The 24,130-nt window shown below is 42.2% G+C and overlaps 1 protein-coding gene and 1 long non-coding RNA gene across 2 annotated transcripts in view; one reads left to right on the top strand and one right to left on the bottom strand.

Moving 5' to 3' along the window:
* gfra3 (GDNF family receptor alpha 3) overlaps nucleotides 1-7,596 on the top strand; it is a 49,315-nt gene extending 41,719 nt beyond the window's left edge. The window contains exon 8 of the mRNA XM_079669977.1: nucleotides 6,165-7,596. Within this exon, the coding sequence (XP_079526103.1) occupies nucleotides 6,165-6,377 (213 nt within the window). The 3' untranslated portion in view covers nucleotides 6,378-7,596. The remainder of the gene's footprint in view (nucleotides 1-6,164) is intronic.
* LOC307032168 lies at nucleotides 7,332-22,592 on the bottom strand. The gene is made up of 2 exons (XR_013806171.1): nucleotides 9,295-22,592; nucleotides 7,332-8,773 (listed from the first exon to the last, which is right to left on the bottom strand). It is a non-coding gene; the product is annotated as an uncharacterized lncRNA (long non-coding RNA).
* Between the last annotated feature and the right edge of the window lie 1,538 nt (nucleotides 22,593-24,130).

Raw genomic sequence — 24,130 nt, 5'->3', positions numbered from 1 at the left:
GTTTGGAGTGAGTTGAGGTGGAGTGGAAGGAGTAGGAGATCTAAAGGAGAACAGAGAGGGGACCGAGCACTGCACCTTGAGGGACCTCGGCTTCAGGAGTGATAAGGGTGTAAAGGGATGTGGAAACCTTGATTTTTCTTCTATGGTTGGGAAAGAAGCTTGATATGGTTGATAGAGAGTTGTCTTTTGAGTTGTATTTGTCTTGTAGTATGTAGAGTAACCCGCTACATGTTTTCAAAAGAAGCCAAATTGCCCAAGAGTCCTTCTTTGTGTGAAGCATGAAGAACAGAGTGACGGTGCATTCAAACTGTTTAAGGATGTTTCAGAGGAGGCAGATGGGTCTATAGCAGGGGTAATCAAACTTTTTTATTAAAGGTCCATTGGGAATTGTATACAAGGTCACTGTTCCCGGAGCGGAGCAACAAAAGTGAAATTAAGAAGCAGTTTCTTACGGTGCGCTATTCATGGGGCCCCCTTGAGGGGGTTTCCCGACGTGTCGTTGCAGGAAATTAAAGGGTGTTTCATGTTTTCGTTGCTGTGGACCTTCTTAATCTACCTTCTTTGGGGGCCCCCTTCTGGTCCAAGCACTTGCCTGCCTTGCCTGTCGGCGCAAGGCACAAGGCAGGCAGGCAGGCAGGCAGTCTGTATACACACAACACATTCAATACATACATACAGTATGGTGGCTTGAACTAGTGGGAGACATTTTTCCAGAGCAGGTGTGTGACCGGTGTTGAGGCAGGTGGTGATTAGGAGGCAGAGCAAGTAGAAGTAGGTTTTTGGAGGCCTACTTGACAAAAATGGTGTCTATGTGGTGTTCTCTGGGTGCCTTATTTGACTTCTTTTTTATTCAGGTAACCTTTGATTTTCTAAAATTTGAATCAAAGTGTGGATCAGAGGCACGGGAATGAATGCTGTTGAGCAGTGGTTACCAACCGGTGTGCCCAGCACTGTCCAGGTGTGCCGTAGGATCTTTTTACGTTCCACATTTTTTTCTCACTTATTAAACTTCACTTGATATAAACTTTATTTTATTACATGTACAATGGAGCTGATAAGCTAATAAAACATATATTTCTCAGATTTAGAAATATTAAATACTGCTTAAATTCTCATCACTGAGCCTACATCAGCCGTCATTGTTTATGGCGTGCAGAGCAACTTTTTATCCTCGTGACAAAATATTACAAGAGTAGAGAGTGAGAGTGCTGGAGGAGAGGTTTGAGTCATATCTCTCTCCTATGAATGAAGATTTAGTTTGGCTGCGGGATCCGTTTAATCCTCTCTCATTAATATCAGCCACAAGTTTAATCAAACAGCAGAGCTAGTGGGACACGAGTATCCATCCCCCTCAGAGTGCTATCAACGTGCTTTTACAATTTTCAACCTCCTACTTGTGCGAGCTGGCGGTTTCCTCACTCGCATATGTCAAAAACAAGACCTGCACCCGGCTGTCAGTGGAGCAGGACCTCCGCGTTGCGCTGTCCACTATCCCCCCACGCATCAAGAGACTCTGCTCACAAAAGCAGGCACATGTGTCATACTAACATGTGCCTATCATAGTTTTATTTTAATTTTGCTCTTTAAACTGATTAGTCCATTGAATTATTATTAAGTTATTATTAATTTTAAGTTATCATAGGCATACCTCTTTTGAAATCCAAATGTAAAATAATAAGTCAGAAGGAGAGTCGTTTTTAGTCTGGTTCTTGTCATTATGGATTATATGGTTTTTAGGATGACTTATATTTGATTATTTGTTCTATAAAATGTTCTATTACATTAAATACACATTTGAAAACCAATTTATGGTGTATTTATCGTTTGTAGTTTAAGCTCTGAAGTGGTTTTTAAATCTACGAGAAGTTGGTGTGCCTTGGGGTCGAGAAATATTTTCAGGTGTGCCTTGGTAAAAAAAAAGGTTGGGAACCACTGCTGTAGAGTTCAGCTATGAATAGATTTGATCATTCTTGGTGATAATTATTTTATCATGGTTTGCATTGGTGTATGAGAGTCAATATGTTGATGGATGTACCACCAGTCTTTTTAAACTGCATAATGCAAACATCCTCAAAAAAGGAGTACCCTTCAAAATGGAAGTGAGAGCATTTAATGAACATTATAGTAGATGGAACTCAGAGTGTTTCATGTTAATTAACCCTAACCCGAGTACAGTGGAGGCGAATTAATTTGAACGCTTGCATCAATGTTTAAAAACTTTAGGATGCTGTTTTTCTACACATAAATGGCCTTTTTAGATTGAGCCAGTTTAGTTGTGAAATGTTCCAGTATCAAAGAAGCGATCCTTCAAGTCATAAATGTTCCTGGTATTTTGTGCTTAGCTGGTGAGGGCATCAGTGTCAAACCAAACAAATGTTCAAACTGTCATTCAGACTATCCTGTCCCAACCAATCAGGCGTCACAGACTTTTTTATTTGATTCCTGTCAGGACTCACAGCAGAAGAGCCGTGCAGGAATATTCTGAACACATATGTTCTGAGAGCTCCCCGGCTCCTGGCTGCCCTTGTACAACACTGACCGTTAAATGTGGTCCAATCCAATTGCGGTCCTGGCCATTGTACCCTTGGCCAGACCACAATCTGCCGTGGCTGTGGCTCCCTGGCTCCCAGCATGCCTCACTGCCAGAGATAATCTGGGCCGCCAGACAAGAGGGGATTCCAGCTCTCTGCCTCCCTGAGATGCCCTCCTCCGCTCGCTCCCTTTCTCCCTCTCTGTGTCTCTCTCCCAGAGAGCGGATTAGATGAGGTGTTGGTTGGAAGCAGAGCATCAGTCAGGCTTCATTAGTATGAATTTATTCAAGCCCATGCACGTTCATTCTCACAACGCGTCAGACACAAGAAAATATACATTAATTTACATCAGAATCAGAACGTTTTTATTTTTTACTTTCTTTTCCTTCCCCAAATCCCCCACTTACCTTCCTCTGTCCTTTCCTCCATCCGTCCTCTTTCTTATTTTAATCATTCATTCTTTTCTTTCTGTTCATCCCGAAGCCTTCACTTCTGCCCCCCAACCCCCCCCCCCACCACCACAACCATCCATACCTGCAATACATCTCCTCATCCGTCCAGCACTCTGCCGCTTGCCTTGGCTTCGGCTTGTTCCTCTAAAGTGACTTTGAAAGGTTTCAGTATCCTCTCAGGCAGCGAAGAAAAACATCAAATTTAGAAACGTAAATGAATGCTCTTTGTTTTAAATGCTACATTGGAGTGAGGTGGGACTTTTATATGATTTTAAAAACCAGCAGCCTGGCAATTTTCCCATTTGAAGAGATATGTACGGTGGCCCTGAAGTGCAAGACACCACAGCATTTCAGAAAACACTACCACATTTCAGGAAAAACACAACAGCATTTCACAAAACTCCACAGCATTTCAGGAAACACTACAGCATTTCAGAAAACACCACAGCATTTCAGAAAACACCACAGCATTTCAGAAAACACCACAGCATTTCAGAAAACACCACAGTATTTGACATTGGACGGAAAGGGATTTCCTTTAGGGAGAACACTTCTTGTTTGTGATTGGACAGAGCCAGCCAGAGAAGCACTGCTTTGATTGGTTGTTTTTGCTGCCAGTGAAGAAATGAAGCTTCGTGATTGGTCAGCACCCGACAGCGCAACATGTCCCAACACATCAGCCGTTAGCTGTTGGCACACAGAGCTCACAGCTCCTCATATCTGTTCAGAAACTGGACAAAAGTTAAACATGTACAAACCACAGACTGTCTGTGTCATGGTGAATACAGTCGCTGCTTTATTTATGTCTGTATGACGTTGTTGTGAGTGTGGACGGAGCAGCTACAGGTTGGTTTAGCCTGACCAATTACGAAGCGTCATTTCTTGACTGGCAGCAAAAACAACCAATCACAGCAGTACTTCTCTGACTGGCTCTGTCCAATCACAAACAAGAAGTGTTATACCCTTTCCGTCCAATGTAAAATGCTGTGGTGTTTTCTGAAATGCTGTGGTGTTTTCTGAAATGCTGTGGTGTTTTCTGAAATGCTGTAGTGTTTTCTGAAATGCTGTGGTGTTTTCTGAAATGCTGTAGTGTTTTCTGAAATGCTGTGGTGTTTTCTGAAATGCTGTAGTGTTCTGTGAAATGCTGTGGTGTCTTGCACTTCAGGGCCACCGTAGATATGTGTTTAACTGTAACAACCATGTATTTGTACACATAAATGGTCCCTGGATAGGAGCTGGTCCTGAAAATAACCCAAGTCTGTCTCCTTGACTCCAATCAACAGAATATTTAAGCCTTTTTCTACCCTCCATAACCTGTGTCACAAAAAAGCAAAAGATTAGAGGAAAGGTTACGAGACTCTTAGTATTTAAAATAACTGCACAGATTGGAGAAAAGTTTAAAAAGAAGTTGCTCTTCCTTTACATTATGGCATCCATTTTAAATGTTTGTCAATCACAAAAAGATAGTTCACATCACTCTTCAGATGTGAGGAGGCCATAATCTGTGTCTGGGCCCCGAGGCACAGCAACACAACTGACTGGTTTACAGCTTCTGCAACTGTTGGACGAGATGATGGAAAGTTTCAAATGTGTCAATGAAAGTCAGTAAATAAACTGGAACACCAGGAAACGAGCAGGTATCAGAATCATATTTCATTGAGATGATAGAATCCCATATTATTATCAGCATAAGAACAATCTGTGCTCAACAACGTAACGCGGGCCTTGGGCTCCTCCAGATGTTGGTGCATATCATTCAGGCTGAACAGCTGGGCTTCCTCAACACTCAGCAGCCATAACACTGCAGTGAATCATATTCAGCAACAGCTTAAAAGTTCTAAATAAAGACTCAGATTGATCAAAGTGCTCTCACATGGCCTGATGTGATGTCAGATCTTTGATCAAACATCAACACAAACCTCATTCTATGTTTGTGGCTTCTCAAAGCTAGATGACTTCTTTGTGATTGGGTTAAGTTTAACAATTGTGATAATTACATTTCTAAAATGACTTATTTCTATATATATATATGAAATAAATATAAACTAAATCCTCAAATAAAATGAGAAAAAGTGTTTAAACGCCCTTTGAAAAGACACATTGTTTTCTGATCCTTATTTCATATCATCAAAAGGACCTAATTTGTCTCGTTTAAAATAATAAAATATAAATCTGATTTAGGATTTTACAAAGCTGTGATTGTTTGCACACATCACTTTTGTAAGGATTATACAGGAAGATGATGGTTCATTTTGAGAACTTATGATGAATTGGTCAAATCTGTGCTTGCACGTCTCAGGAAGATGAGTCACCTTTACGCCACGGACATTTTATAACTTTTGTCCCTTTCTTTTTACTTGAATAAAAGTCCATTTCAATTGCCCTTTTTAACTACTTTCCCAAATAAGTGCCCATCCAAATCAACATTTAGTTTTCATATCAAAGTTCACATTTTAAACTTGATATTCTGTTCAAAGTGATGTAATACGAGTTGTCTTGTTTATTTTTGTTTTATTGATTTATCCCGAATAATGTGAATAATCAACAGTGGGATATCTAGATGTCTGGATGAAGTGGTGTCTGAAATCAGGGAATCTAAAAACAATAGGTTTAAAATCCAGATTATGGGATCTAAAAAAGAAAGGGAAGTTTCTGGGAAACTTAATAAGATCTCTGGGAGGCTTTAATAGACATATGTTATACCTGTGTTATTCATGTTTTATGTTTATTTTATTATCTTTACTTTTTAATGACTGTTTTTAAATTTCATTTTCTTTACTTTTTAATGACTGTTTTTAAATTTCATTTTATAATGTGTTTCCGCTGCACTATTTCTGAATGAATGCACGTCTTTTATTTTTGTAAAGCACTACGAATTGCCTTGTGTTGAAAGGTGCTATACAAATAAAATTGCCTTGCCTTGAGACGAGGCTAACGAAACATTAAGAACTCAGAGCAACCCTAACTTCTTCAGCCTCCTCCACCCAACCACCAACTATGAACTACCAACAGTAATTTTAGTGCAATATCTGCCCGAAGAACTCAGATGATCTTCGATCTGAGAGTTTAGTGGAACATTTCCTACCGTAGTAAGATGCTTGTATGTGCTGTTCTTAGGCATTGTCAATCTAAATGAGGAAATGCTCCATAGGTTTTCACTAACACGTATTCTTTCCTTCAGGTGGTGGACAGTGAGGAAGAGGGGGACCTGAAACACACGGAAGAGGTGGGCAATACAGGTGGCCAGTTTGATTTGATCCCTGAGTACTCAGAGAGGGCCACCGTCTCCAACCTGGGCTCCGGGGGGACGGGCGGGGCGGCCCCCCTCACCGCCCCCCCCAACGCCGTGCTACTGCTCCTCCTGCTCCTCTCCACCTCCCTCAGCTGGGGGTAGGACTGGGGATACATAGATTACACACACACACACACACACACAAACACACACACACACACACACACACACACACACACACACACACACACACACACACACACACACACACACACACACACACACACACACACACACACACGTACATGCACACACTTAAATATGATGGACCTTCTAACAATCCTGGACTGATGGCTGTAAAATGATAGGAGACATAGTGAAGACATGGACTTCTCATTTTGTCAGTAGCATCCTCTTGATTCCTCACTTCTGTTATCTTTTGTTCTTTTGAAACTTGCACTTTGTTCAACGTGGTGTGACTGCAGCTGCCGTGGTGTATTGAAGTCCTGTGAGCAGAAGAGACCTATCTGTGGTTGGTGTGCACATGCTGCCATCAACCAATAAGCATAATGTAAAAAAATATGTTCATTTGAGTGGCTTGCTCGGTTGTTAGCACAAAAACCTCAGCAGGACAAGGTGTGTAAGCAAAAGAAAATATTGAGGGCAGCTGAATAGAAAACGTCAGCCTCCTAACTTTAGTCATCAGTAGTGAAAATACATTTCTGACAACATAGATGTCTATTTGCAGAAAAAAACAAGTGTCCACAAACTCTTTCCAAAAATGACTGCAATGGCTGGCATACCACATAACCCAATCCAACATATCAAATACAGAATATTTAAATTAAGCCTGCACAGTTAACGTCAGCTTAACCTTATCAAGAGGCTACACATATTTACCAAGAACCTAGCTATGCTACCTTTCCATTTATCTGTTGGCCTACAGTGTTAGCAGAGGAGCAATGTTAGCCATATGAGAAGAAGGTGTGAACAGTCAATACAACGGCTTCTCCGGTTCTTTCCATTCTGCACTTCACTGTAATACTGTACCATGCTAATGAATTGCATTAGGCTGCAAGCATGTTGCGAACCACTGTTAGCATTTTGGGCTGTTAGCGTCACACAAACACTGCTTCTATGATGTTTCTTACTGTTTGAGTCTTTCATTTGATTTCACTGTTGATTTATTGATTTCATTCATAAATTCAATGTCTTATTTTTTACCTAGCTCAGTTCAGATAATGACGATCCCAAGCTAACTAGCTACAACTTTATCAACTTTGCCGGCAACATTATTAAACTGCTGGATGTATAGAAACAAACTCCAAACCCTTATAATTGGCTTACTAAAATGTTGTAACAAATAAAGAAAATATCAAAAGCTTGATACATTTTATAATGGCATCTTAAAAAATACATGTTTTAGCATGCTAATGAGCTACGCTAGCTAAATTGATCAAGTTAAACTATGGACTAACATGTTATGACATCGACTTTTCCTGATTTACAGCTCAAATATCCACCTGTACCTTTCTTGGTACCACTTTACAATAAGACTACCCTTATAAAGGATTCATAAAGGGTTTATAATTAGTTTATGAATTAGGTTTTAAACACTTTATTAATCATTAAGAAACCATTTATAAACCAGTTCTAACATAGACATCAACCAGGGCTGCCAAGTTTCAGTAAAAAGTAGGAGTGAGACTTTCGGGGGAGGATGCGTTCGGCCAACGACCGAAGGTCGGCGGCGAAATGCCTCCTCATGCTTATATAGTGTCAATAATTGAACAGCACAAGTAGAAATGAAAACAATTGTAACAAGAAAAAGTTTGACGAATAAAATACATTTATTTATAAAATGTCAATATAAAAGAAAACATAGCAGCCTTTTAAGAACAATAGCAGCCTTTTCCTTTAGTGCATTTTTTTTTAAGTGTAACAAAATTAGAACCAGAATAATATATATATAATATATATTATACAAAAATAAAAGTGCATGTCTTTGTTTGTGTGTTTTGGTTTACATGACATGTCTCATGTTGTAGGTGTTTGCGGCAGATTTTGATGCCTTGATGACAGAGGGAGGGGGCTCCCATTTGAAACACTGTGGCTCAAGGTTTGCCATCTTCACAGTCATGATCGATGATAGAGTTCCATCAAGAGCCAAACTGTTTCGGGTTTTGGTTTTGTTCAGTCCCACCACAGAGAACACTCGTTCAGCATTTGAATGTGGAAGTACCACCCCCAACTTGGCAATACGAGAGAGCCTCCCAAATCTGCTCATACCGGTCACCTTTGAAAAATGTACATAGGAAGCCTAATTACTCTCAAGTATTTTTGTATTGAATTAAGTTGATTACGTCAATGGGTATTTCAAAGGGTGCAGAATAATTCTTAACTTATTCTTCATTGATGCCATGTTCCCCCAAAAGCTCTCAATGTCGAACGTGGCTGGGTCTTCGGGCATGGCAATGTCCATGGACAGGCAGTCCAGAAACTCCTCACTCAGTTTGTCACGCTCGTCAGGTCCGTTGTATGGGAGAAGTTTAGGAAACCTAAAAATAACACAATGTGGTAAAGTAATGTAGCTGAAACGGGTTGTTTTTCAGATGTGTTCATTAAACTTTACAATCTATTAAGAAAATGTTAAGAAAATGTGACAAGAGCCAAGAGTCTACCTGACATCTTTCAGACTTTCAAACTAACAAACAAACATCAGACAGAAGTCAAGTATACAGTTAAGGAATGAATGATCAAAAGATAGCTACATGTTACTGTTTGATTGATTGAATATTTTTATTAGACAGAAATGCAAACAGCACAGGTACAGTACTGTAAATTCCCTTAGCTCATAGCAAGTATCCATTAGATCACACACGCAAATACGTGATGATTTAACTAACACTGCTATTAGTCACGGTTGTTTGTTGTTAAACCCACCTCAGCAACCTGCCACACTGCTCACCAGCAGCCTGTGTAACGTTCATTCTCACGTAGTCAAACCCAAGGTTGACTTCATCAAAAATAAAAATATTTGTAAAAATAATGTGTTTGTAAAAATGAAGTGGTTACCTACCGTTTAACCTCCCGCTTCAGATGAAAATGTCAGTCACGGCATTATTGAGGCGCTGACAGACATCTCACGTTTACTTTTCGATTTCTCCGCCATAAGTGTTGTTCTCATAGAGTTGTTTTCATAGGATAGAGACGCAATGACCCGCCCTAAGCTGCCTCTGATTGGTTTGTATACGTGGTGCCTTTCGTTGGGGGCTGATGATTGGTTATCACATATCTCGGTCAGCCAATCCGGGGCAGAATAGGGCGGGCTCACCCTGTCCCTGACTCGAACTACGGAAAGCCTCAAGCAACAAGATATGGAAATATATCATTAAATTAAAAAAAATGTATAAAGTAGTGAGAGGGGGGAAAAAGCGTGTGAAATGGCAAGTGTGGCGTGAGGCGTGTGAAGAGGTTAAATTGCGTGACTCTCACTCTCAAAGGGTGAGACTTGGCAGCTCTGCATCAACACTATTTGGCAAGATGACTAAGCCTTATATTGGCGTTAGCTTACTTCGTCTTCTTCATCAGCCAGCATCCTTGGTGTCTGTTGTTCACCAAGTTGATTCCCCCCCATCCATCTTGATGTTTCTTGGCATCTCTTTATGTCCATTTATTTACGAGTTACTAACATTCATAACTGCCAAAGGGGAGCCTTATTGTAAAGTGTAAAACACATTCCCATTTATTAATGAGATACTACCATTTCTAATAAGGCTTAGCAGTGCAAATAAATGTGGGCTCACTATTTGGCAAGCAACCAGTCACAGTTGCCCTGTTTATCTCCATCGATCTATCTTCTCTCGCTTATCCGAGGTCGGGTCGCGGGGGTAGCAGTTCCAGCAGAGAGCACCTAACGTTCCGTTCCCTGGCCACATCAACCAGCTCTGACTGGGGGATCCCAAGGCGCTCCCAGGCCATCGAAGAGATATAATCCCTCCACCTGGTCCTAGGTCTACCCCTTGGTCTCTTCCCAGCTGGAACACCTCCCTAGGGAGGCCCCCTGGTGGCATCCTTACTAGGTGCCCGAACCACCTCAACTGGCTCCTTTCGTCGCAAAGGAGGAGCGGTTCAACTCGTTCTTTCGGTCATGACCCCCCCCATAAAACGTGCCTGTGGGCTGCAGGCGGACCCTGTTGTTCCTTTAACTCGTTGATGATGTGTCCCGGCGGTTGTGACTTACCGTCTGTGGGTCATCCCGACAATGACTGAAGGGGTAGAGGCGTTTAAATATATGAGGCATCAGTCTGACTTCATCACAGTGATGAATGGACACATCCTCTGCTCCCTCTTCCACAGACACGGTGAATGACAAATTACACACTTGTCTCTCATTGTTTAATGAACATCAAGTGCCAAGTGTGTGATGTGTGTGTTTGTGCGCGCCTGCGGGGATCAGGCCGAGATTGCAAAGAAAATTGAGCGAAGCTTTTTGTTATAATTTGAGTCATGCACTTCATCTTTCCCTCCCACGTCAGCACAGCCACACATACCGAGGGAATCACACACACGCACGCACACACACACACACACACACACACACACACACACACACACACACACACACACACACACACACACACACACACACACACACACACACACACACACACACACACACACACAAACACACACACACACACATTTGCACGCAGACTGCCTGCCATGTACTGAGCCGATGCAGCTCTTTCTTGTTTTAGGTCCCCGATGACTCAGGACCGGTGTTGTGTCAAATTATGCACCCCCATCGTGAAATGCAACCCCTGGCCTGCCGTAAAAAGCACCCCCCTTAAAGATGCTTCTATTAATCCCACCCTCAAGCACTTTGGAGGGTATAGTTGTAGGACTAGTACCAATAAATGGAGCAAGTTTCATGTAGCCTATGTGACACGTGTATTGTCAAAGATAGCAAGGGGTCCATATCGTGGCAACCAGGCTGTTCATAAAAAGCACCACCCAAAATAAAAACAATTATATTAATCCCACCCTCAAGCACTTGATGTAAAAATAAACAATACATTGTAAAGCACAAGTACAAGCACAAGTATACAGACAGGACGTCACAATTAAATAAAAACATAAATTAAATACAAAATTAACTGAAAAATAAGTGACGAATTAATGCAAAATCCAGGATTCGACAACCCAACCATCAAAAAGACATCATAGAATAGCGGACTATACGTTCAAATGCATGTTCCCGTGTCAAGGGGTGCATTTCACGACGGGTGTGCATCATTTGACACAACACCGGGACCTGTGCTGCCAAAGGCTCCGATATGAATAAAGCCGTCATCATAAAAACGACACACCAGTGTGAGCTCTAAAATGGCAGAACTAATCAAATAGCTCCCCAGCACAGACAAAATGAGGAGCGTTAGAGGAAGAGTGGGAGAGACAGTTGTGTGGAGGAGAAATTAGGAAAGAAAACAAGGCCAGGTCCCGGTGTGGTCTCTGCGGCAACAATGTGAATTTGTGTGTGTGTGTTTTATTTTTCGGGGGGCAGCAGTAGTAGAAATAGTGCGCTATAGTGAGAACAGAAAAGACCCCGGAGCACAAACATAGCAGAGCAAATCGCCTGCTTTGTCTTATAAACCTTTTGCTGACACTCATTTATTTGGTTTCTTCCTGTTTTTATGAATGTGTAAAATCAACTTCCACCTGCAGCCGCGCCAGGCAGGGCGGAGAGCAAGGAGACAGAGAAGGAAAGGGGGAAAGAAGACATCGAGGACGGGAGAAAAGAGGGAAACAAGGAAAGAGATGATAGGAGACAAAAGGAGGAAGGAGACGACATGGAAAGAGAAATTGGACAGGACTGAAAACAATAAGAGAGGGGAAAGAAATAACAATAGACAGTTTAGTAAGGAAACGAGGGTTTAAAGAGAGGGGGCAGGGGATGAAAAGAGACGAGGAGGGATGGAAACACTTTATTCACATATTTAACACATGTATATATACTGCAAATAAAGTGCTTAATTGTGCAAAAAATCAACTTAAAATAATAAATACAAAAACTATCCAATAAAAACTTTTATTGCAAAATGTAATGTATCTTCAATAAATAAACAGACACTATTTTCATAACACCAACGTTGCTTAAAAGTGTGTAAATCACCGATCTGTTGATAGAAAGGAGAGGAAGAGGAGAGGGAAATCAGAGAAGAGACATAAGAGAATCTGAAACACAAAGGAAGCAGGAATATAAATAAAAGAAAAATATTTAAAAAATGGTGGGAGGACAAAGAAGGAGAGAAAGATTGAAGGATGGAAAAAAGGAAAGCAAACAGAAAAAAGAGGAATAGGAGACAAAATGACATGAAGAAGGTGGAAGTTTACATTGTGAAGGGAGAACTTTGACACGCGCACACACACACACACACACACACACACACACACACACACACACACACACACACACACACACACACACACACACACACACACACACACACACACACACACACACACACACACACACACACACACACGCACACCCCTCAGACAAAGCGTCTGTCTGTCAGTCAGTGGACAGCGGAAAGAGAAGAGGCGGCTGAGCAGTAAACAGCAGCCAGGCAATAAGAAACTGATTCCAATGAAACATGTATTCATAGTGATGACTGCTGCTAATGTCTGCATGAAATGTTTTCATTACCGGGATCATCAGAGAGCTCATTGTGCACTGGAAATATCTGACTTAATGTACTCTGTGTTTAACCTTGGAGAAATATTTAAAGAAGCCCAATCCATCTCCACCCTCTGTGCTATAGAGCTCCATTAATTTAGGGGTTATTACCATCACACTTCTGTGAGATAATCCAACATTTTTCAACAGAAGATTTGCCTTTCTCTCAGTCCCACCGGAAGTCATATGATTCTGATTATCACTACCTGAAATACCCAAATCTGCAAGAGATTTGGTTTTAAAAAATGCTATTTGCTGCGTTGTTAGGCATTTTAATCTGTTGTAATTCTGTTATGAGTTCACAAATAATCATTATTCACTAGTTCCTTAAGCATTAAGTAAGCAGTCAGTGTTTATACAAAGTGTTATTCTGTGTCAGAGAGGATGCCATTAGAAGGATGGCTGAGATTTGAACTGGTGTAGCCTGAGAGTGTCTGAGAGATGTATTTGATGTGGGACAACAGCAGGGGGGTCTATACATGGAAAACTTATTTGAAGTTGGATTAGAATGATGCGAGATGACATATTTTGTCATTGTAGGCCGACCGGAAGTTAGCATAGCAGCAGCTCCGTCCTTAAAGAGCAATGGCTTTGTTCCATTGAATTTTGGAATATTGCAGAAACCAAAGCTCTTGTAAAATGTGTAAATTCGAATAAGTAAAAAGCAAACACGGGGCTATAAAGGAATGACATAACGTAGCATTACATCACGTCACCACCGCTAAGCTAAAGGCGGCTAATGTTCATCGTGATGATATTTTGTATAGTCTAATTTTCTCACTCAAAAGCAACCAATGTTTTTATGACACGAATTCAACATTCACCAGTGGGATATTTACTACCAGTTTTATGGAGTGGAACAAAACTTTAAAATCTCGTAAGGATGTGAAAACCACAGACCAACCAAGATCTAACCAAAAACCCATTAAGAAAAAGATAGACTTTGATAACTTGCAAACCGGAAGTGCAAAAATGTGAATGTAGCAATTCTTTGAAGCACATATTGACACTACTTGCAAATCGACTGTAGTAAAGCTAACACTTTCAATTAACTACATTTCACATGACTGCACCGCTATGCTAAAGGCGGCTAATGTTCGGTGTGATGGCATTTATCAGTCACACTTTATACACATAGAAGCTTCAGACATTCATCAGTGGGGTATTTACTGTTGATTTGTTGTCGTAGCTTTTCAGCTTGTGTTATCCATAAACCGTACTTAAGGCTACTAACCAGAAACACATTTTCAAAAAAAATGTTGATGTCTTTACGAGCGAACTGCAAAAGATAAAATGCTGATTCATTTCCGGGTTTCATTCCTACCCCACTCTATCGGCTGATTGAACTTCTTTGATGAATCTGATGGATTTCAGTGCCTTGCTCAACGGAAGTAAAAGCATGATAGCTCTAGAATGTATTTTGCAGCTACTTCATCTGTAACAGCATGGCCTCCTCTTCTACGTCTGACAAAAAGGGGCACACATACTCAGTTTACAGTGAATGGGCTCAAAAGGCGATGAGCAGTTCCCTCTTACCTCAGAATCACTCCTCCATCCACCCCCCTGCATTACATAGAATAAGATAGCCAGGTCAGGACCCCCACCCCCAACACCACCTCCTCCTATACCAGCCAATAGCGGAGGTTAATTGAGATCAGCAGGGGAGGGCGGGCGTCTGATTGGTGCGGCCTGAGTGGCGGCCTTTTACCCAGACCCGTTGTTCGTTTTAATTGTTGTGTCGGCCGTTTGTCCTCAAGCAAGACAAGAAGAGGGATGGACGGCGGGAGGAGGGGAAGAGAGGAGGGAGTGGACACCGGTGATCTACATTAATATGTACTGAAATAAACAAGCAGAGAAGCCATGCGTTAAATCAACTCAGAGAGGGGGGGCCTCAGGGTGGGAGAGAAATTGAGAAGGAGGATATGTGTGTGTGTGTGTGTGTGTGTGTGTGTGTGTGTGTGTGTGTGAGACGTGTGTGTGCTTGGAAAGAAGCGCTCTTTTTATTGTTCTATTACCATGCAGTAGATTTAGACGCACACACGCACACGCTCACACACACCATGTCAGATTTGAGCGTCTGCTTTCTCTCTCCAGTATTTTAGTATTCTAATCCATCATTGGCCTGACATGGGGATGCTGTCTCCCCCTTTCTCTCTCCATCTGTGTCTCTCTCCATGCCACTGCACATACACGGCATCCAAACGGGAGATAAAGCCGGAGCAGGGGGAAAACATACTCCACAGCACGGAGAGCTTTATCCACAGAGATAAAGCTGCGGAGTAAAGCACAGAGACGGATAGATAGAGGAGAAGTTGAGGAGAGAGGGGGAGAAGGGGGAGTGAGGAGGAGAAGAACATCTCAGAGAAGTGAGGGGGTAAAATCAGAAAAGGAGAGCATGAGGGGTTGTTGCTGGGATGGGAGACATTGGGATGAGTGTGTGTGTGTGTGTGTGTGTGTGTGTGTGTGTGTGTGTGTGTGTGTGTGTGTGTGTGTGTGTGTGTGTGTGTGTGTGTGTGTGTGTGTGTGTGTGTGTGTGTGTGTGTGTGTGTGTGTGTGTGTGTGTGTGTGTGTGGTGACTGAAGCCTGAACCTCCCTGCTCCATTTCACACTCTGTAGGGTCCTGATGCGTCTACACACACACACACACACACACACACACACACACACACACACACACACACACACACACACACACACACACACACACACACACACACACACACACACACACACACACACACACACACACACACACACACACACACACACACACACACACACACACACACACACACACTTGTTTGCTGCCGTGCACGCAGATAAACAAAGGCGCACACAGTCACAGAGGCCGAGGTGAAATTCCTACAGTTCTCCTCCTGACTCTTTGCTTTATATATATCTATAACACGAGAAATATTCAAGTCAAAGTCCGGTTCAGGTTCAGGAAGCGCTCATACTACTCAAAGTGGATTATTAGACATCAAAATACAGGAAGTCCAAAGGGGGGGGGGACTTTTCCCTAATGCCCTTTTTTACATAACCCCCAGTATCTATCCTTATGATGTTTTGGTTTTATTCTCCCATTTCTGGAGATCTTCTCCGTAAGATTCCAGCATTCAAACCAATACGGTAGGGAATAGAAGTTTACTTTACGGCATTGAAAATGTATACATCGAAAAGTTTGAGAGACAAAACTACACATTATTTCAAACAGACGTCAGACACGTTCCTGAACATTTGAGTGGATTACAGATACGTGAAACTCACCCTAGCCCTAAATGCGAGGAAATACAAAACCCCAAAAATTTGATTTGCACTTTTAATTACTCTTGAAATGTCAGATATTTGGCTTACAATGATGCTACTACCCCATTATTTACGTATGTATTTATTTGTGTGGTCATTTGAAGTTTCAGATTAGAAATTATATTTTACCATTATATTTCAAGGAACTGTTTCAAATGTTTTTGCTGTTGTTCAGACTGACATGACAGTATATTCATTTGATGTTTGTGCAGATATTAACAAGTTTAGTATGGTTTAGTAGAAAGAGTGAAAGCAGCTGCTGGCTTATAGCTCACAATTGTGATTACTAAGAAACTGACTGGTATGACATCTGGCATTAATGGAACATGAATAAAAACACAAAAAGACATTTGATTTGGAGCTCTCTGTTGACCAACATCCGGACGGCACGCAGCATCTGGAACATAATGGCTCACATCTGTGATCCAGTCCAGTTTTTCTTCCCTGTTCATTAAGCAGTGATTGTCCAAGATCACAAGAACAAAACAGATTTTAAACAGGTTAAAACAATGAGCTTTTGGTTCATAAAAAGTTGTGTTTTTATAGTTTTGGTCAGCTATTGTCTGCAGCTTCCTCTTCGTGTTAATCTGAAATAAACACTGGAGAGCATGTATCTGTGCCAGATACCAAACCCTCTGAAACAGCATTAAAAGCACTAAAATGCTAGTGGAAAGACGTGAAACTGTAACTGTTGCTAACAGTGGGCTCTATAAAAGGTATATAATATATCATAGCAAAAGCTGAGAAGACTGATTCATAATGTCTGTTTCACTGATGTTTATCCAACATTAGCTAACGGTGGCTAACATGCTAACTTCCTGGCCTAGATCTACTCTCTTATATAAAATAGAGTTGGTCAAACACTCTTAAAGCCATTGTGTTTAAACCCTGGCGTTCAGTCTGCTGTGTGAAATAAGGGAACTCAACTCAATGTCATTATGTAGTTTTTTTTTTATTGTTTTGAATAATTACACTTAATTTCCAGACCCATTACACATTATTAGTATTATCTCTTTCTTGTAAACCCTCATATATATTTGGATCCTCCTCTCGGACCCCAGGATGCCCTCATGGACTCTGAGAGACCCTCACATGAGATGATGTTTCACATGTGTTCTCTGCAAAGTGTTTTTTGGCTCGAGTGTGTGTTTTTCCATCCGACACAGATGCACAAGCTTGTCTCCTCATCATGCGTTACCATGGTAACCCCGGTCTCACCTGGCTTCCTGCGCCCTGGGTGATCCTGTAAGGTAAATGGAGCTGAATAATCTGCGGAGGTCTGATTCTTTTCAATTCCGACAACACCTGGCGAGGGCGCGGCAGCCATTTTGATGTTTTTTCCTCCCAGCTTGACTGATTGACTGGGGCCCCCCACCCCCCCGTCGTTCCTCCACCCCCACCTCATATCCCGGCAGGTGCCTGGCTGAATGGGACATCATCGCCATGGAGATTGAGGCAATGACACACGACTGCACACACACAGACTCAGAGATGAGACTTTCACACTGGAAAAACTGAAACTTTAATCAAATGCATTATGTCAACAAATGACACATACTTGTATTAGGATTGTTGAAACTATGAGGATTAAACTATTGGTTTTTATTGGAATGTATTATTATTGACTTCAACTAACCTAATACAGATATTTGTAATTTGTTGACATAAAACATTTAATTAAAGTGAATGTTTTTTTTTCAGTGCAGGAGCGAGCAGACTGGATGAAAGTTGTGTCTGGAGGAGGACAGACGAGGATTGAGCTGTCACTCCCAGCATCCTCTGCTCTTTCTCTCCTGTCAAATGTAAACCTTTCATCTGGGTTACACAAACTAAAGCATGGGACAAGCAACCGCAGGTGGAGATAAATGTACTCCATTTAAAGAACACTGACCAAGGCTGAGCAACCCCCCCCCACACAAACACACACACACACACACACACACACACACACACACACACACACACACACACACACACACACACACTTCCTGTATAAAGCATGTCCGTGTTCAGTGCCAGAGTGAGGCTTTCTCACTAACCCATCCATTGTAGTGTGTGATCCATCCTGACGCTCCTTTGGTCCTGTGCTTTCTGCCTGTTGGACTGTTGGTGACACATAGAGACACACAGACACAAACACACACACAGACACACAGACACAGACACACACATACACACACACACACACACACACACACACACACACACACACACACACACACACACACACACACACACACACACACACACACACATACACACACATACATACACACACACACACACACACAGAGAGACACACACACCGACACCATACTTGCCAACCCTCCCGATTTTCGCGGGAGACTCCCGATTTCACTGCCCTCTCCCGGTTTCCTCCCGGGGTCATATTTCTCACGCATTTCTCCCGATTTCTGACAAAATCAGATTTACTCAGGACTGTTTTCACTCGGACTTTAATACAGCTACACCATTGTTTGGTTTCCATGGTAGCGCGTCTCTTTAGTAGCGCAATTAACTGAAAGTCTGAGAGGGTGAGGAAGATAGTCACACAAAACAGAACAAGAATCGACAACTACTCTACCCTCTCTGCTCGCTCCTTACCATATGCTCCTTCAAGGATGGTGCTACAGGCCGCAAGGCAGTGCACTGAGAACTACAATAAGCATGTTAATGTTAATCTAACAGCTCCGGCGATCCACTAGCAGCCCCCCCCCCAAGTATGACCGACACACACACACACACACACACACACACACACACACACACACACACACACACACACACACACACACACACACACACACACACACACACACACACCGTGAAGTTAACAGTTGATAGAGATTGTTGGTTGTGTTGGTGAAGAGCTCTGTATCTCTGGGGGACATTTACGATGCCCCGATTATATTTCTATTGCCGATCATTCGTTGATATTTTGCCCCACTGATTGTGTCCCTGAGGGGATCTGACACGCCATGCTCTGCTGTGTTCACATGTGAATAATCAAATAAATGTACAAGCTGACATTTCCTTACCTTGACGTCCAGTGTGTCTGTTCTTTCATTATGACTTCTCATAGATATGCAGACTTCATACTCCATCAGCTTGGATCGGGCAGTAACTGTGAGGTTTAAATTGTCCCCTTTAGATAGCAGCTAATCAAAAGTTAAGAAGTATTCACTCTCTAAAGAACTACTGTTATGCATTAATATTTGTAATAAATAATCAGTGATAAATGTATATCAATGTCTAAAGGAAAATAAATAATGAAGTTTATTTTTATTGAGTGCAAATATAAAAGAAGTGATCATATACAGTATATCACCCTAACCGTAACTATTTCAGTGTGAATGTTTCAAAGGCTTAATCCAACTCAAGGTCAACTTTTTTCAGACTTTTAATCACATGGTATTCAGATGATGAAGTTGGGTTGTCATGGAGGGAGGCTGTAGCTCAGTGGATAGTGTGCTGGACTTCAAATCAGGAGATAGCAAGTTTGAGTCCCACTGCAGTCAGCATGTCGTTGTGTCCCCGGGCAAGACACTTCACCCCAAATTGCTCCTGTGGGGATTGTCCACAGTACTGAATGTATGTAAGTTGCTTTGGATAAAAGCGTCTAACAAATGACATGTAATGGAGAAGCATCTGCTGATGTGTGTGTGGTAAAGTCAGGACACATTTTTGGCATAGGTGGTCGTCTAGGGCGCCAGATCTGGGGGGCGTTGACCGTTTGCGCGCATCCTAATTTTCGGCGCTGATGTAATGACATTCATAACTAGAGAATGCAATTCCTGAAGAAATTGCTAGTGGGAATGCTTTATGCTGCAAAGCTGACGCTGAACTGCTATGCTGAAATGTAATGTGTAAGAAGAAAGTGAAGAATTTAGATTAAAATGATACATGAACGCTGGGGGCTTGAATGTGTGATGAGAGAAGAAAAGAAAGTGAAAAGGCTCGTAAAAGCAGCAGAATATTTGAACTGCAAACATCTGAACTAACTTGATGGCGAATGATCTGTCGCCATGCCAACGGCATTTGATGACACCCCATAATACGCTTAGATGCGTTGATGGCTGCATCGTTACCAAACCTGTGAAGTTTTGGGGCGTTTGGAGCAGTTTCACTGAAGTTATGAGAAAACCGTGTTTCATGGCGAGCATTGTGTTGCCATGGCAACATCATTTGAAGAAATCTCAAAACTGTCCCGTAGATGTCTTCACGGCTGGAATGTTAGCACACATGTGAAGTTTGAGCACTTTTTGAAAATGTTCATAGGAGTTATAGCAACATCATGTTTTATGGCGAGGGATGCCGTTTCCATGGAAACGGCATATGGTGAGATCTCAGATTTGGCGTAGAGCTGTTGAGGCATGGACCGGTGATATACAAGTGAAGATTGGGGGACGATTGGACAGTGTCGATTGGACTTACAGCGACATCATGTTTCATGGCGAGTGGTCTGTCGCCATGGCAACGGCATATGATGACACCCCATAATACGCTTCGATGCGTTGATGGCTGCATCGTTACCAAACCTGTGAAGTTTTGGGGCGTTTGGAGTATTTTCACTGAATTTATGAGAGAGCCGTGTTTCATGGCGAGCATTGTGTTGCCATGGTAACAGTATTTGAAGAAATCTCAAAACTGTCCCGTAGATGTCTTCACGGCTGGACTGTTAGCACACTGCTATCTAAAGTCTGCTGCTCTGAGCATGTCAGTTGGAGTGATGACATCATCGTGTTCCGTTACAGAGCTGTTTATAGTTGAGCTAACAAGGTATGCAGATCACAGGTTTCCATTGTTCTGAACGAGAGATAAACCTCTTACATGTGAACGTTTTGTGGAAGAACCGTAACAGATATCTGTAAAATTTCAAAACGTGAAGCATGTCAAGGAAGATGAGTATCTGAAGTGTAATTTTTGTGTACTTTAGGGTTAATAATGTGGCCTTTTTGGCAGTTTAACTAAAGGTGTGCGGCTGCTGCTGTGAGGAAATATCAGCCTGAAATTACAATGGGCTTTAATGGAGACATGTTGAAAGTTTTTGTCACTTCATGCCCTCAAGAGGCATTTTATTTAATTACTTTTGCTTAATTATTTGTCATTTTTCAAGCTACAAGATGTTTTCCTACGTTTGTCATGAGAAATTATGTCTCAGGAATGTAGGGTTTGGGAATTATGGCAGTTTTTAAAAAATATATGAAGGAACATTTCATGATGTTCTACCCTCTAGCTGTGACATCACGCAATCTAGTTAATGTTAAAATCTGAAGAAAACGTCTTTAACAAGGTCTGAACAATGTTTAATATCTCTAAAAGGGCATTCCAAGAATGCAGGGTTGTTGGTTGTTCCTAGCATCTTTAAAAGTACATTAGGAGCCAGAGCCTTTTCTTATCAAGCTCCACATTTGTGAAAACAGCTTCCAATTTTTGTTCAAGCGGCAGACACCCTATCCGTTTTTAAGAGTTCGCTTAAGACCTTCATTTTTGATAAAGCTTATAGTTAGGGCTGATTAGATTCAGCCCCTAGTTTTGCTGATATAGGCTTAGTTTGTCGGGGGACATCTTACTTCTTCTTCTCTCTGTCTATACCTGTGCACTCTCATGTTCCGAATAACCCAGCTTCCCCAAATGTCTTTATTTTTGGTGTCTATATGCGCATGGATCTGGAGTCATGGATGATCCTGTTGCTGCGGTCCTGTGTCCTGGATCGCGAGCTCTGGATCTTGAGTCGTGGCTGTGCCTATTGCTGTGGTCCTGGATCATAAGTCCTGGATGGATATCCTTGTGGATTCATCTTCTGATTATATACACATGCATTTCCAAACATTTGGACTACCTATGTTGCAAATATATTATATTTTCAATTTACACACGGCATCTATTGCACGTCTGTCCGTCCTGGGAGAGGGATCCCTCCTCTGTTGCTCTCCCTGAGGTTTCTCCCATTTTTTCCTTTAAACTGTGGGTTTTCTCTGGATTTTTTCCTTGTACAATGTTAGGGTCTAAGGACCGAGGGTGTCATATTGTCATACTGATATTCTGTACAAACTGTGAAGACCACTGAGACAAATGTAACATTTGTGATATTGGGCTATATAAATAAACATTGATTGATTGATTGATAAAAGTAAGAATCAGATTTAAAAGTTGTTTTACACGAATAATGTCAGAAAGATGTGTAACATTTTAAAGTTAGAATGAGGTTTCTGAGTGAAAGTATGAATGAACAGTTAGCAGTTGAAGTCGCATGAAGATTTGTTGAAGTCTGAAGAATTTCTCCATTGACTTCAATGGTTAAAAATGTGATGTATTATGGGATGTATCTCTGGAATTATGAAAGTTATAAATGACAAAAGTAATAGCCATCTTTTCCTATCCGAGCTGGACGTTTTGATGTTTGAACGGAGTTTCTGCGAGTTCATGCGGGAGAAGAAGCGCGGCAAAATAAGTCGACGGAATAATAATAATAAACTTTTCGTGCGTAGAAGAACAAGTAGTTGCAATGCTGTTAACAGCATTGCGACTAAATTAAGTAAAGGTAACACCCTTTCCCCCCTGTTTACACTTTTCATTTGCCCTGTACGATGGGCGCTGTAAGTGAGGAAAGTGGGGGATGTTAGCTTATCAGGCACCTGCAGCTCAAAGCCAAAGTGCGAGCGAGCGAGTGGTACCGGCCGAGATTGTTGTTGTTAGCATCTGGTGCTTGCTGCGCTCTCGGTTATAAGGAGATGTTTCAACAACAAGGAGAGGGAGAGTCCTCTGCTGTCAGACCAGGGGCGGACTGGCCATTGGGAATACCGGGAGTTTTCCCGGTGGGCCGGTGCTGTGCGTGGGCCAGAGGGCCAACATTTTTTTTTTTTTTTTTTTCTTTGCCTAAATCCTTCCGGCCCACATTTGTAAGTGTTCTGGCCACTCCCTGGAGGGGCCCACACCCCACTGGGCTGGGCTGGGCCGTTTTGATAGGCTACCTATGTTCTATCTATCAGATAGTTTCACTTTCACACGTCAGCTCCGTAGCAGCTGTCACTGTGCAGTGAACGATCAGAAGTGAGTGACTGAGGGACCTAGCTGGCAGTTGCTTACAGATGGATAAACAAGCTCCAAAGCGTGAAGGCGTTTTTGTATAGTTTGTGTATACAGTATACAGTATTGTAGCGAGCCCTGGGTTCAGAGGGAGGGGCTTGCATAGGGGAGGGGGGGGGGGGGGTGGCAGGGAAACGGGGTTCAGGGGGAGTGGCTGTACCCGTAGGATAGAAAAGGGGGAAGTGACGTCTGATTCAGAGGTCGCGTGGCTGTGGAGAAGAACGTGTTGCCCGCATTCTGTTACTGAGTTTAGGCTAGTTAGCTAGCAGGTTTATTGTTTTGGGTGCAGTCACTTTTGCCTCCACTTGCTGTTCAAATAAATGTTGAAAGAAAAAGTAAATCTGTTTGCAGTTCTGTGTCATATGGGTGTTGAGAGATGTGTCCATAGATTTAGTCCCGAATTTTGCTCTCAAAGTGCACCAGATTGACGCATTTAACTTCAACATTTACAAAAAAATCAGCTGCGCCCGCTGAGCCTCCTTGACCAATGACTCAATCTCCCAGATAACAGCCGCCACCACGCAGAAGGCAGACAGGATAGTGTCTGGACTGGCAGCTGGTCCTTTGGAAGCGAACTGGCGAGAGAGAGCGTCCGGCTTGAGGTTCCGTGACCCTGGACGGTAGGTAAGGGTGAAGGAGAAGCGGCCGAAATACAGGGCCCAGCGAGCCTGACGGGGGTTAAGGCGCTTGGCAGATAGGATGTACGCCAAGTGCTTGTGGTCAGTCCATACAATAAAAGGGACTTCAGCTCCCTCCAGCCGGTGCCTCCCCTCCTCTA

The sequence above is a fragment of the Notothenia rossii genome, assembly GCF_949606895.1.
Source record: "Notothenia rossii genome assembly, chromosome: 3".
NCBI lineage: Eukaryota > Metazoa > Chordata > Actinopteri > Perciformes > Nototheniidae > Notothenia > Notothenia rossii.
Note: the sequence above shows the minus strand (reverse complement) of the source record. Positions and strands in the feature narration are given on the sequence as shown.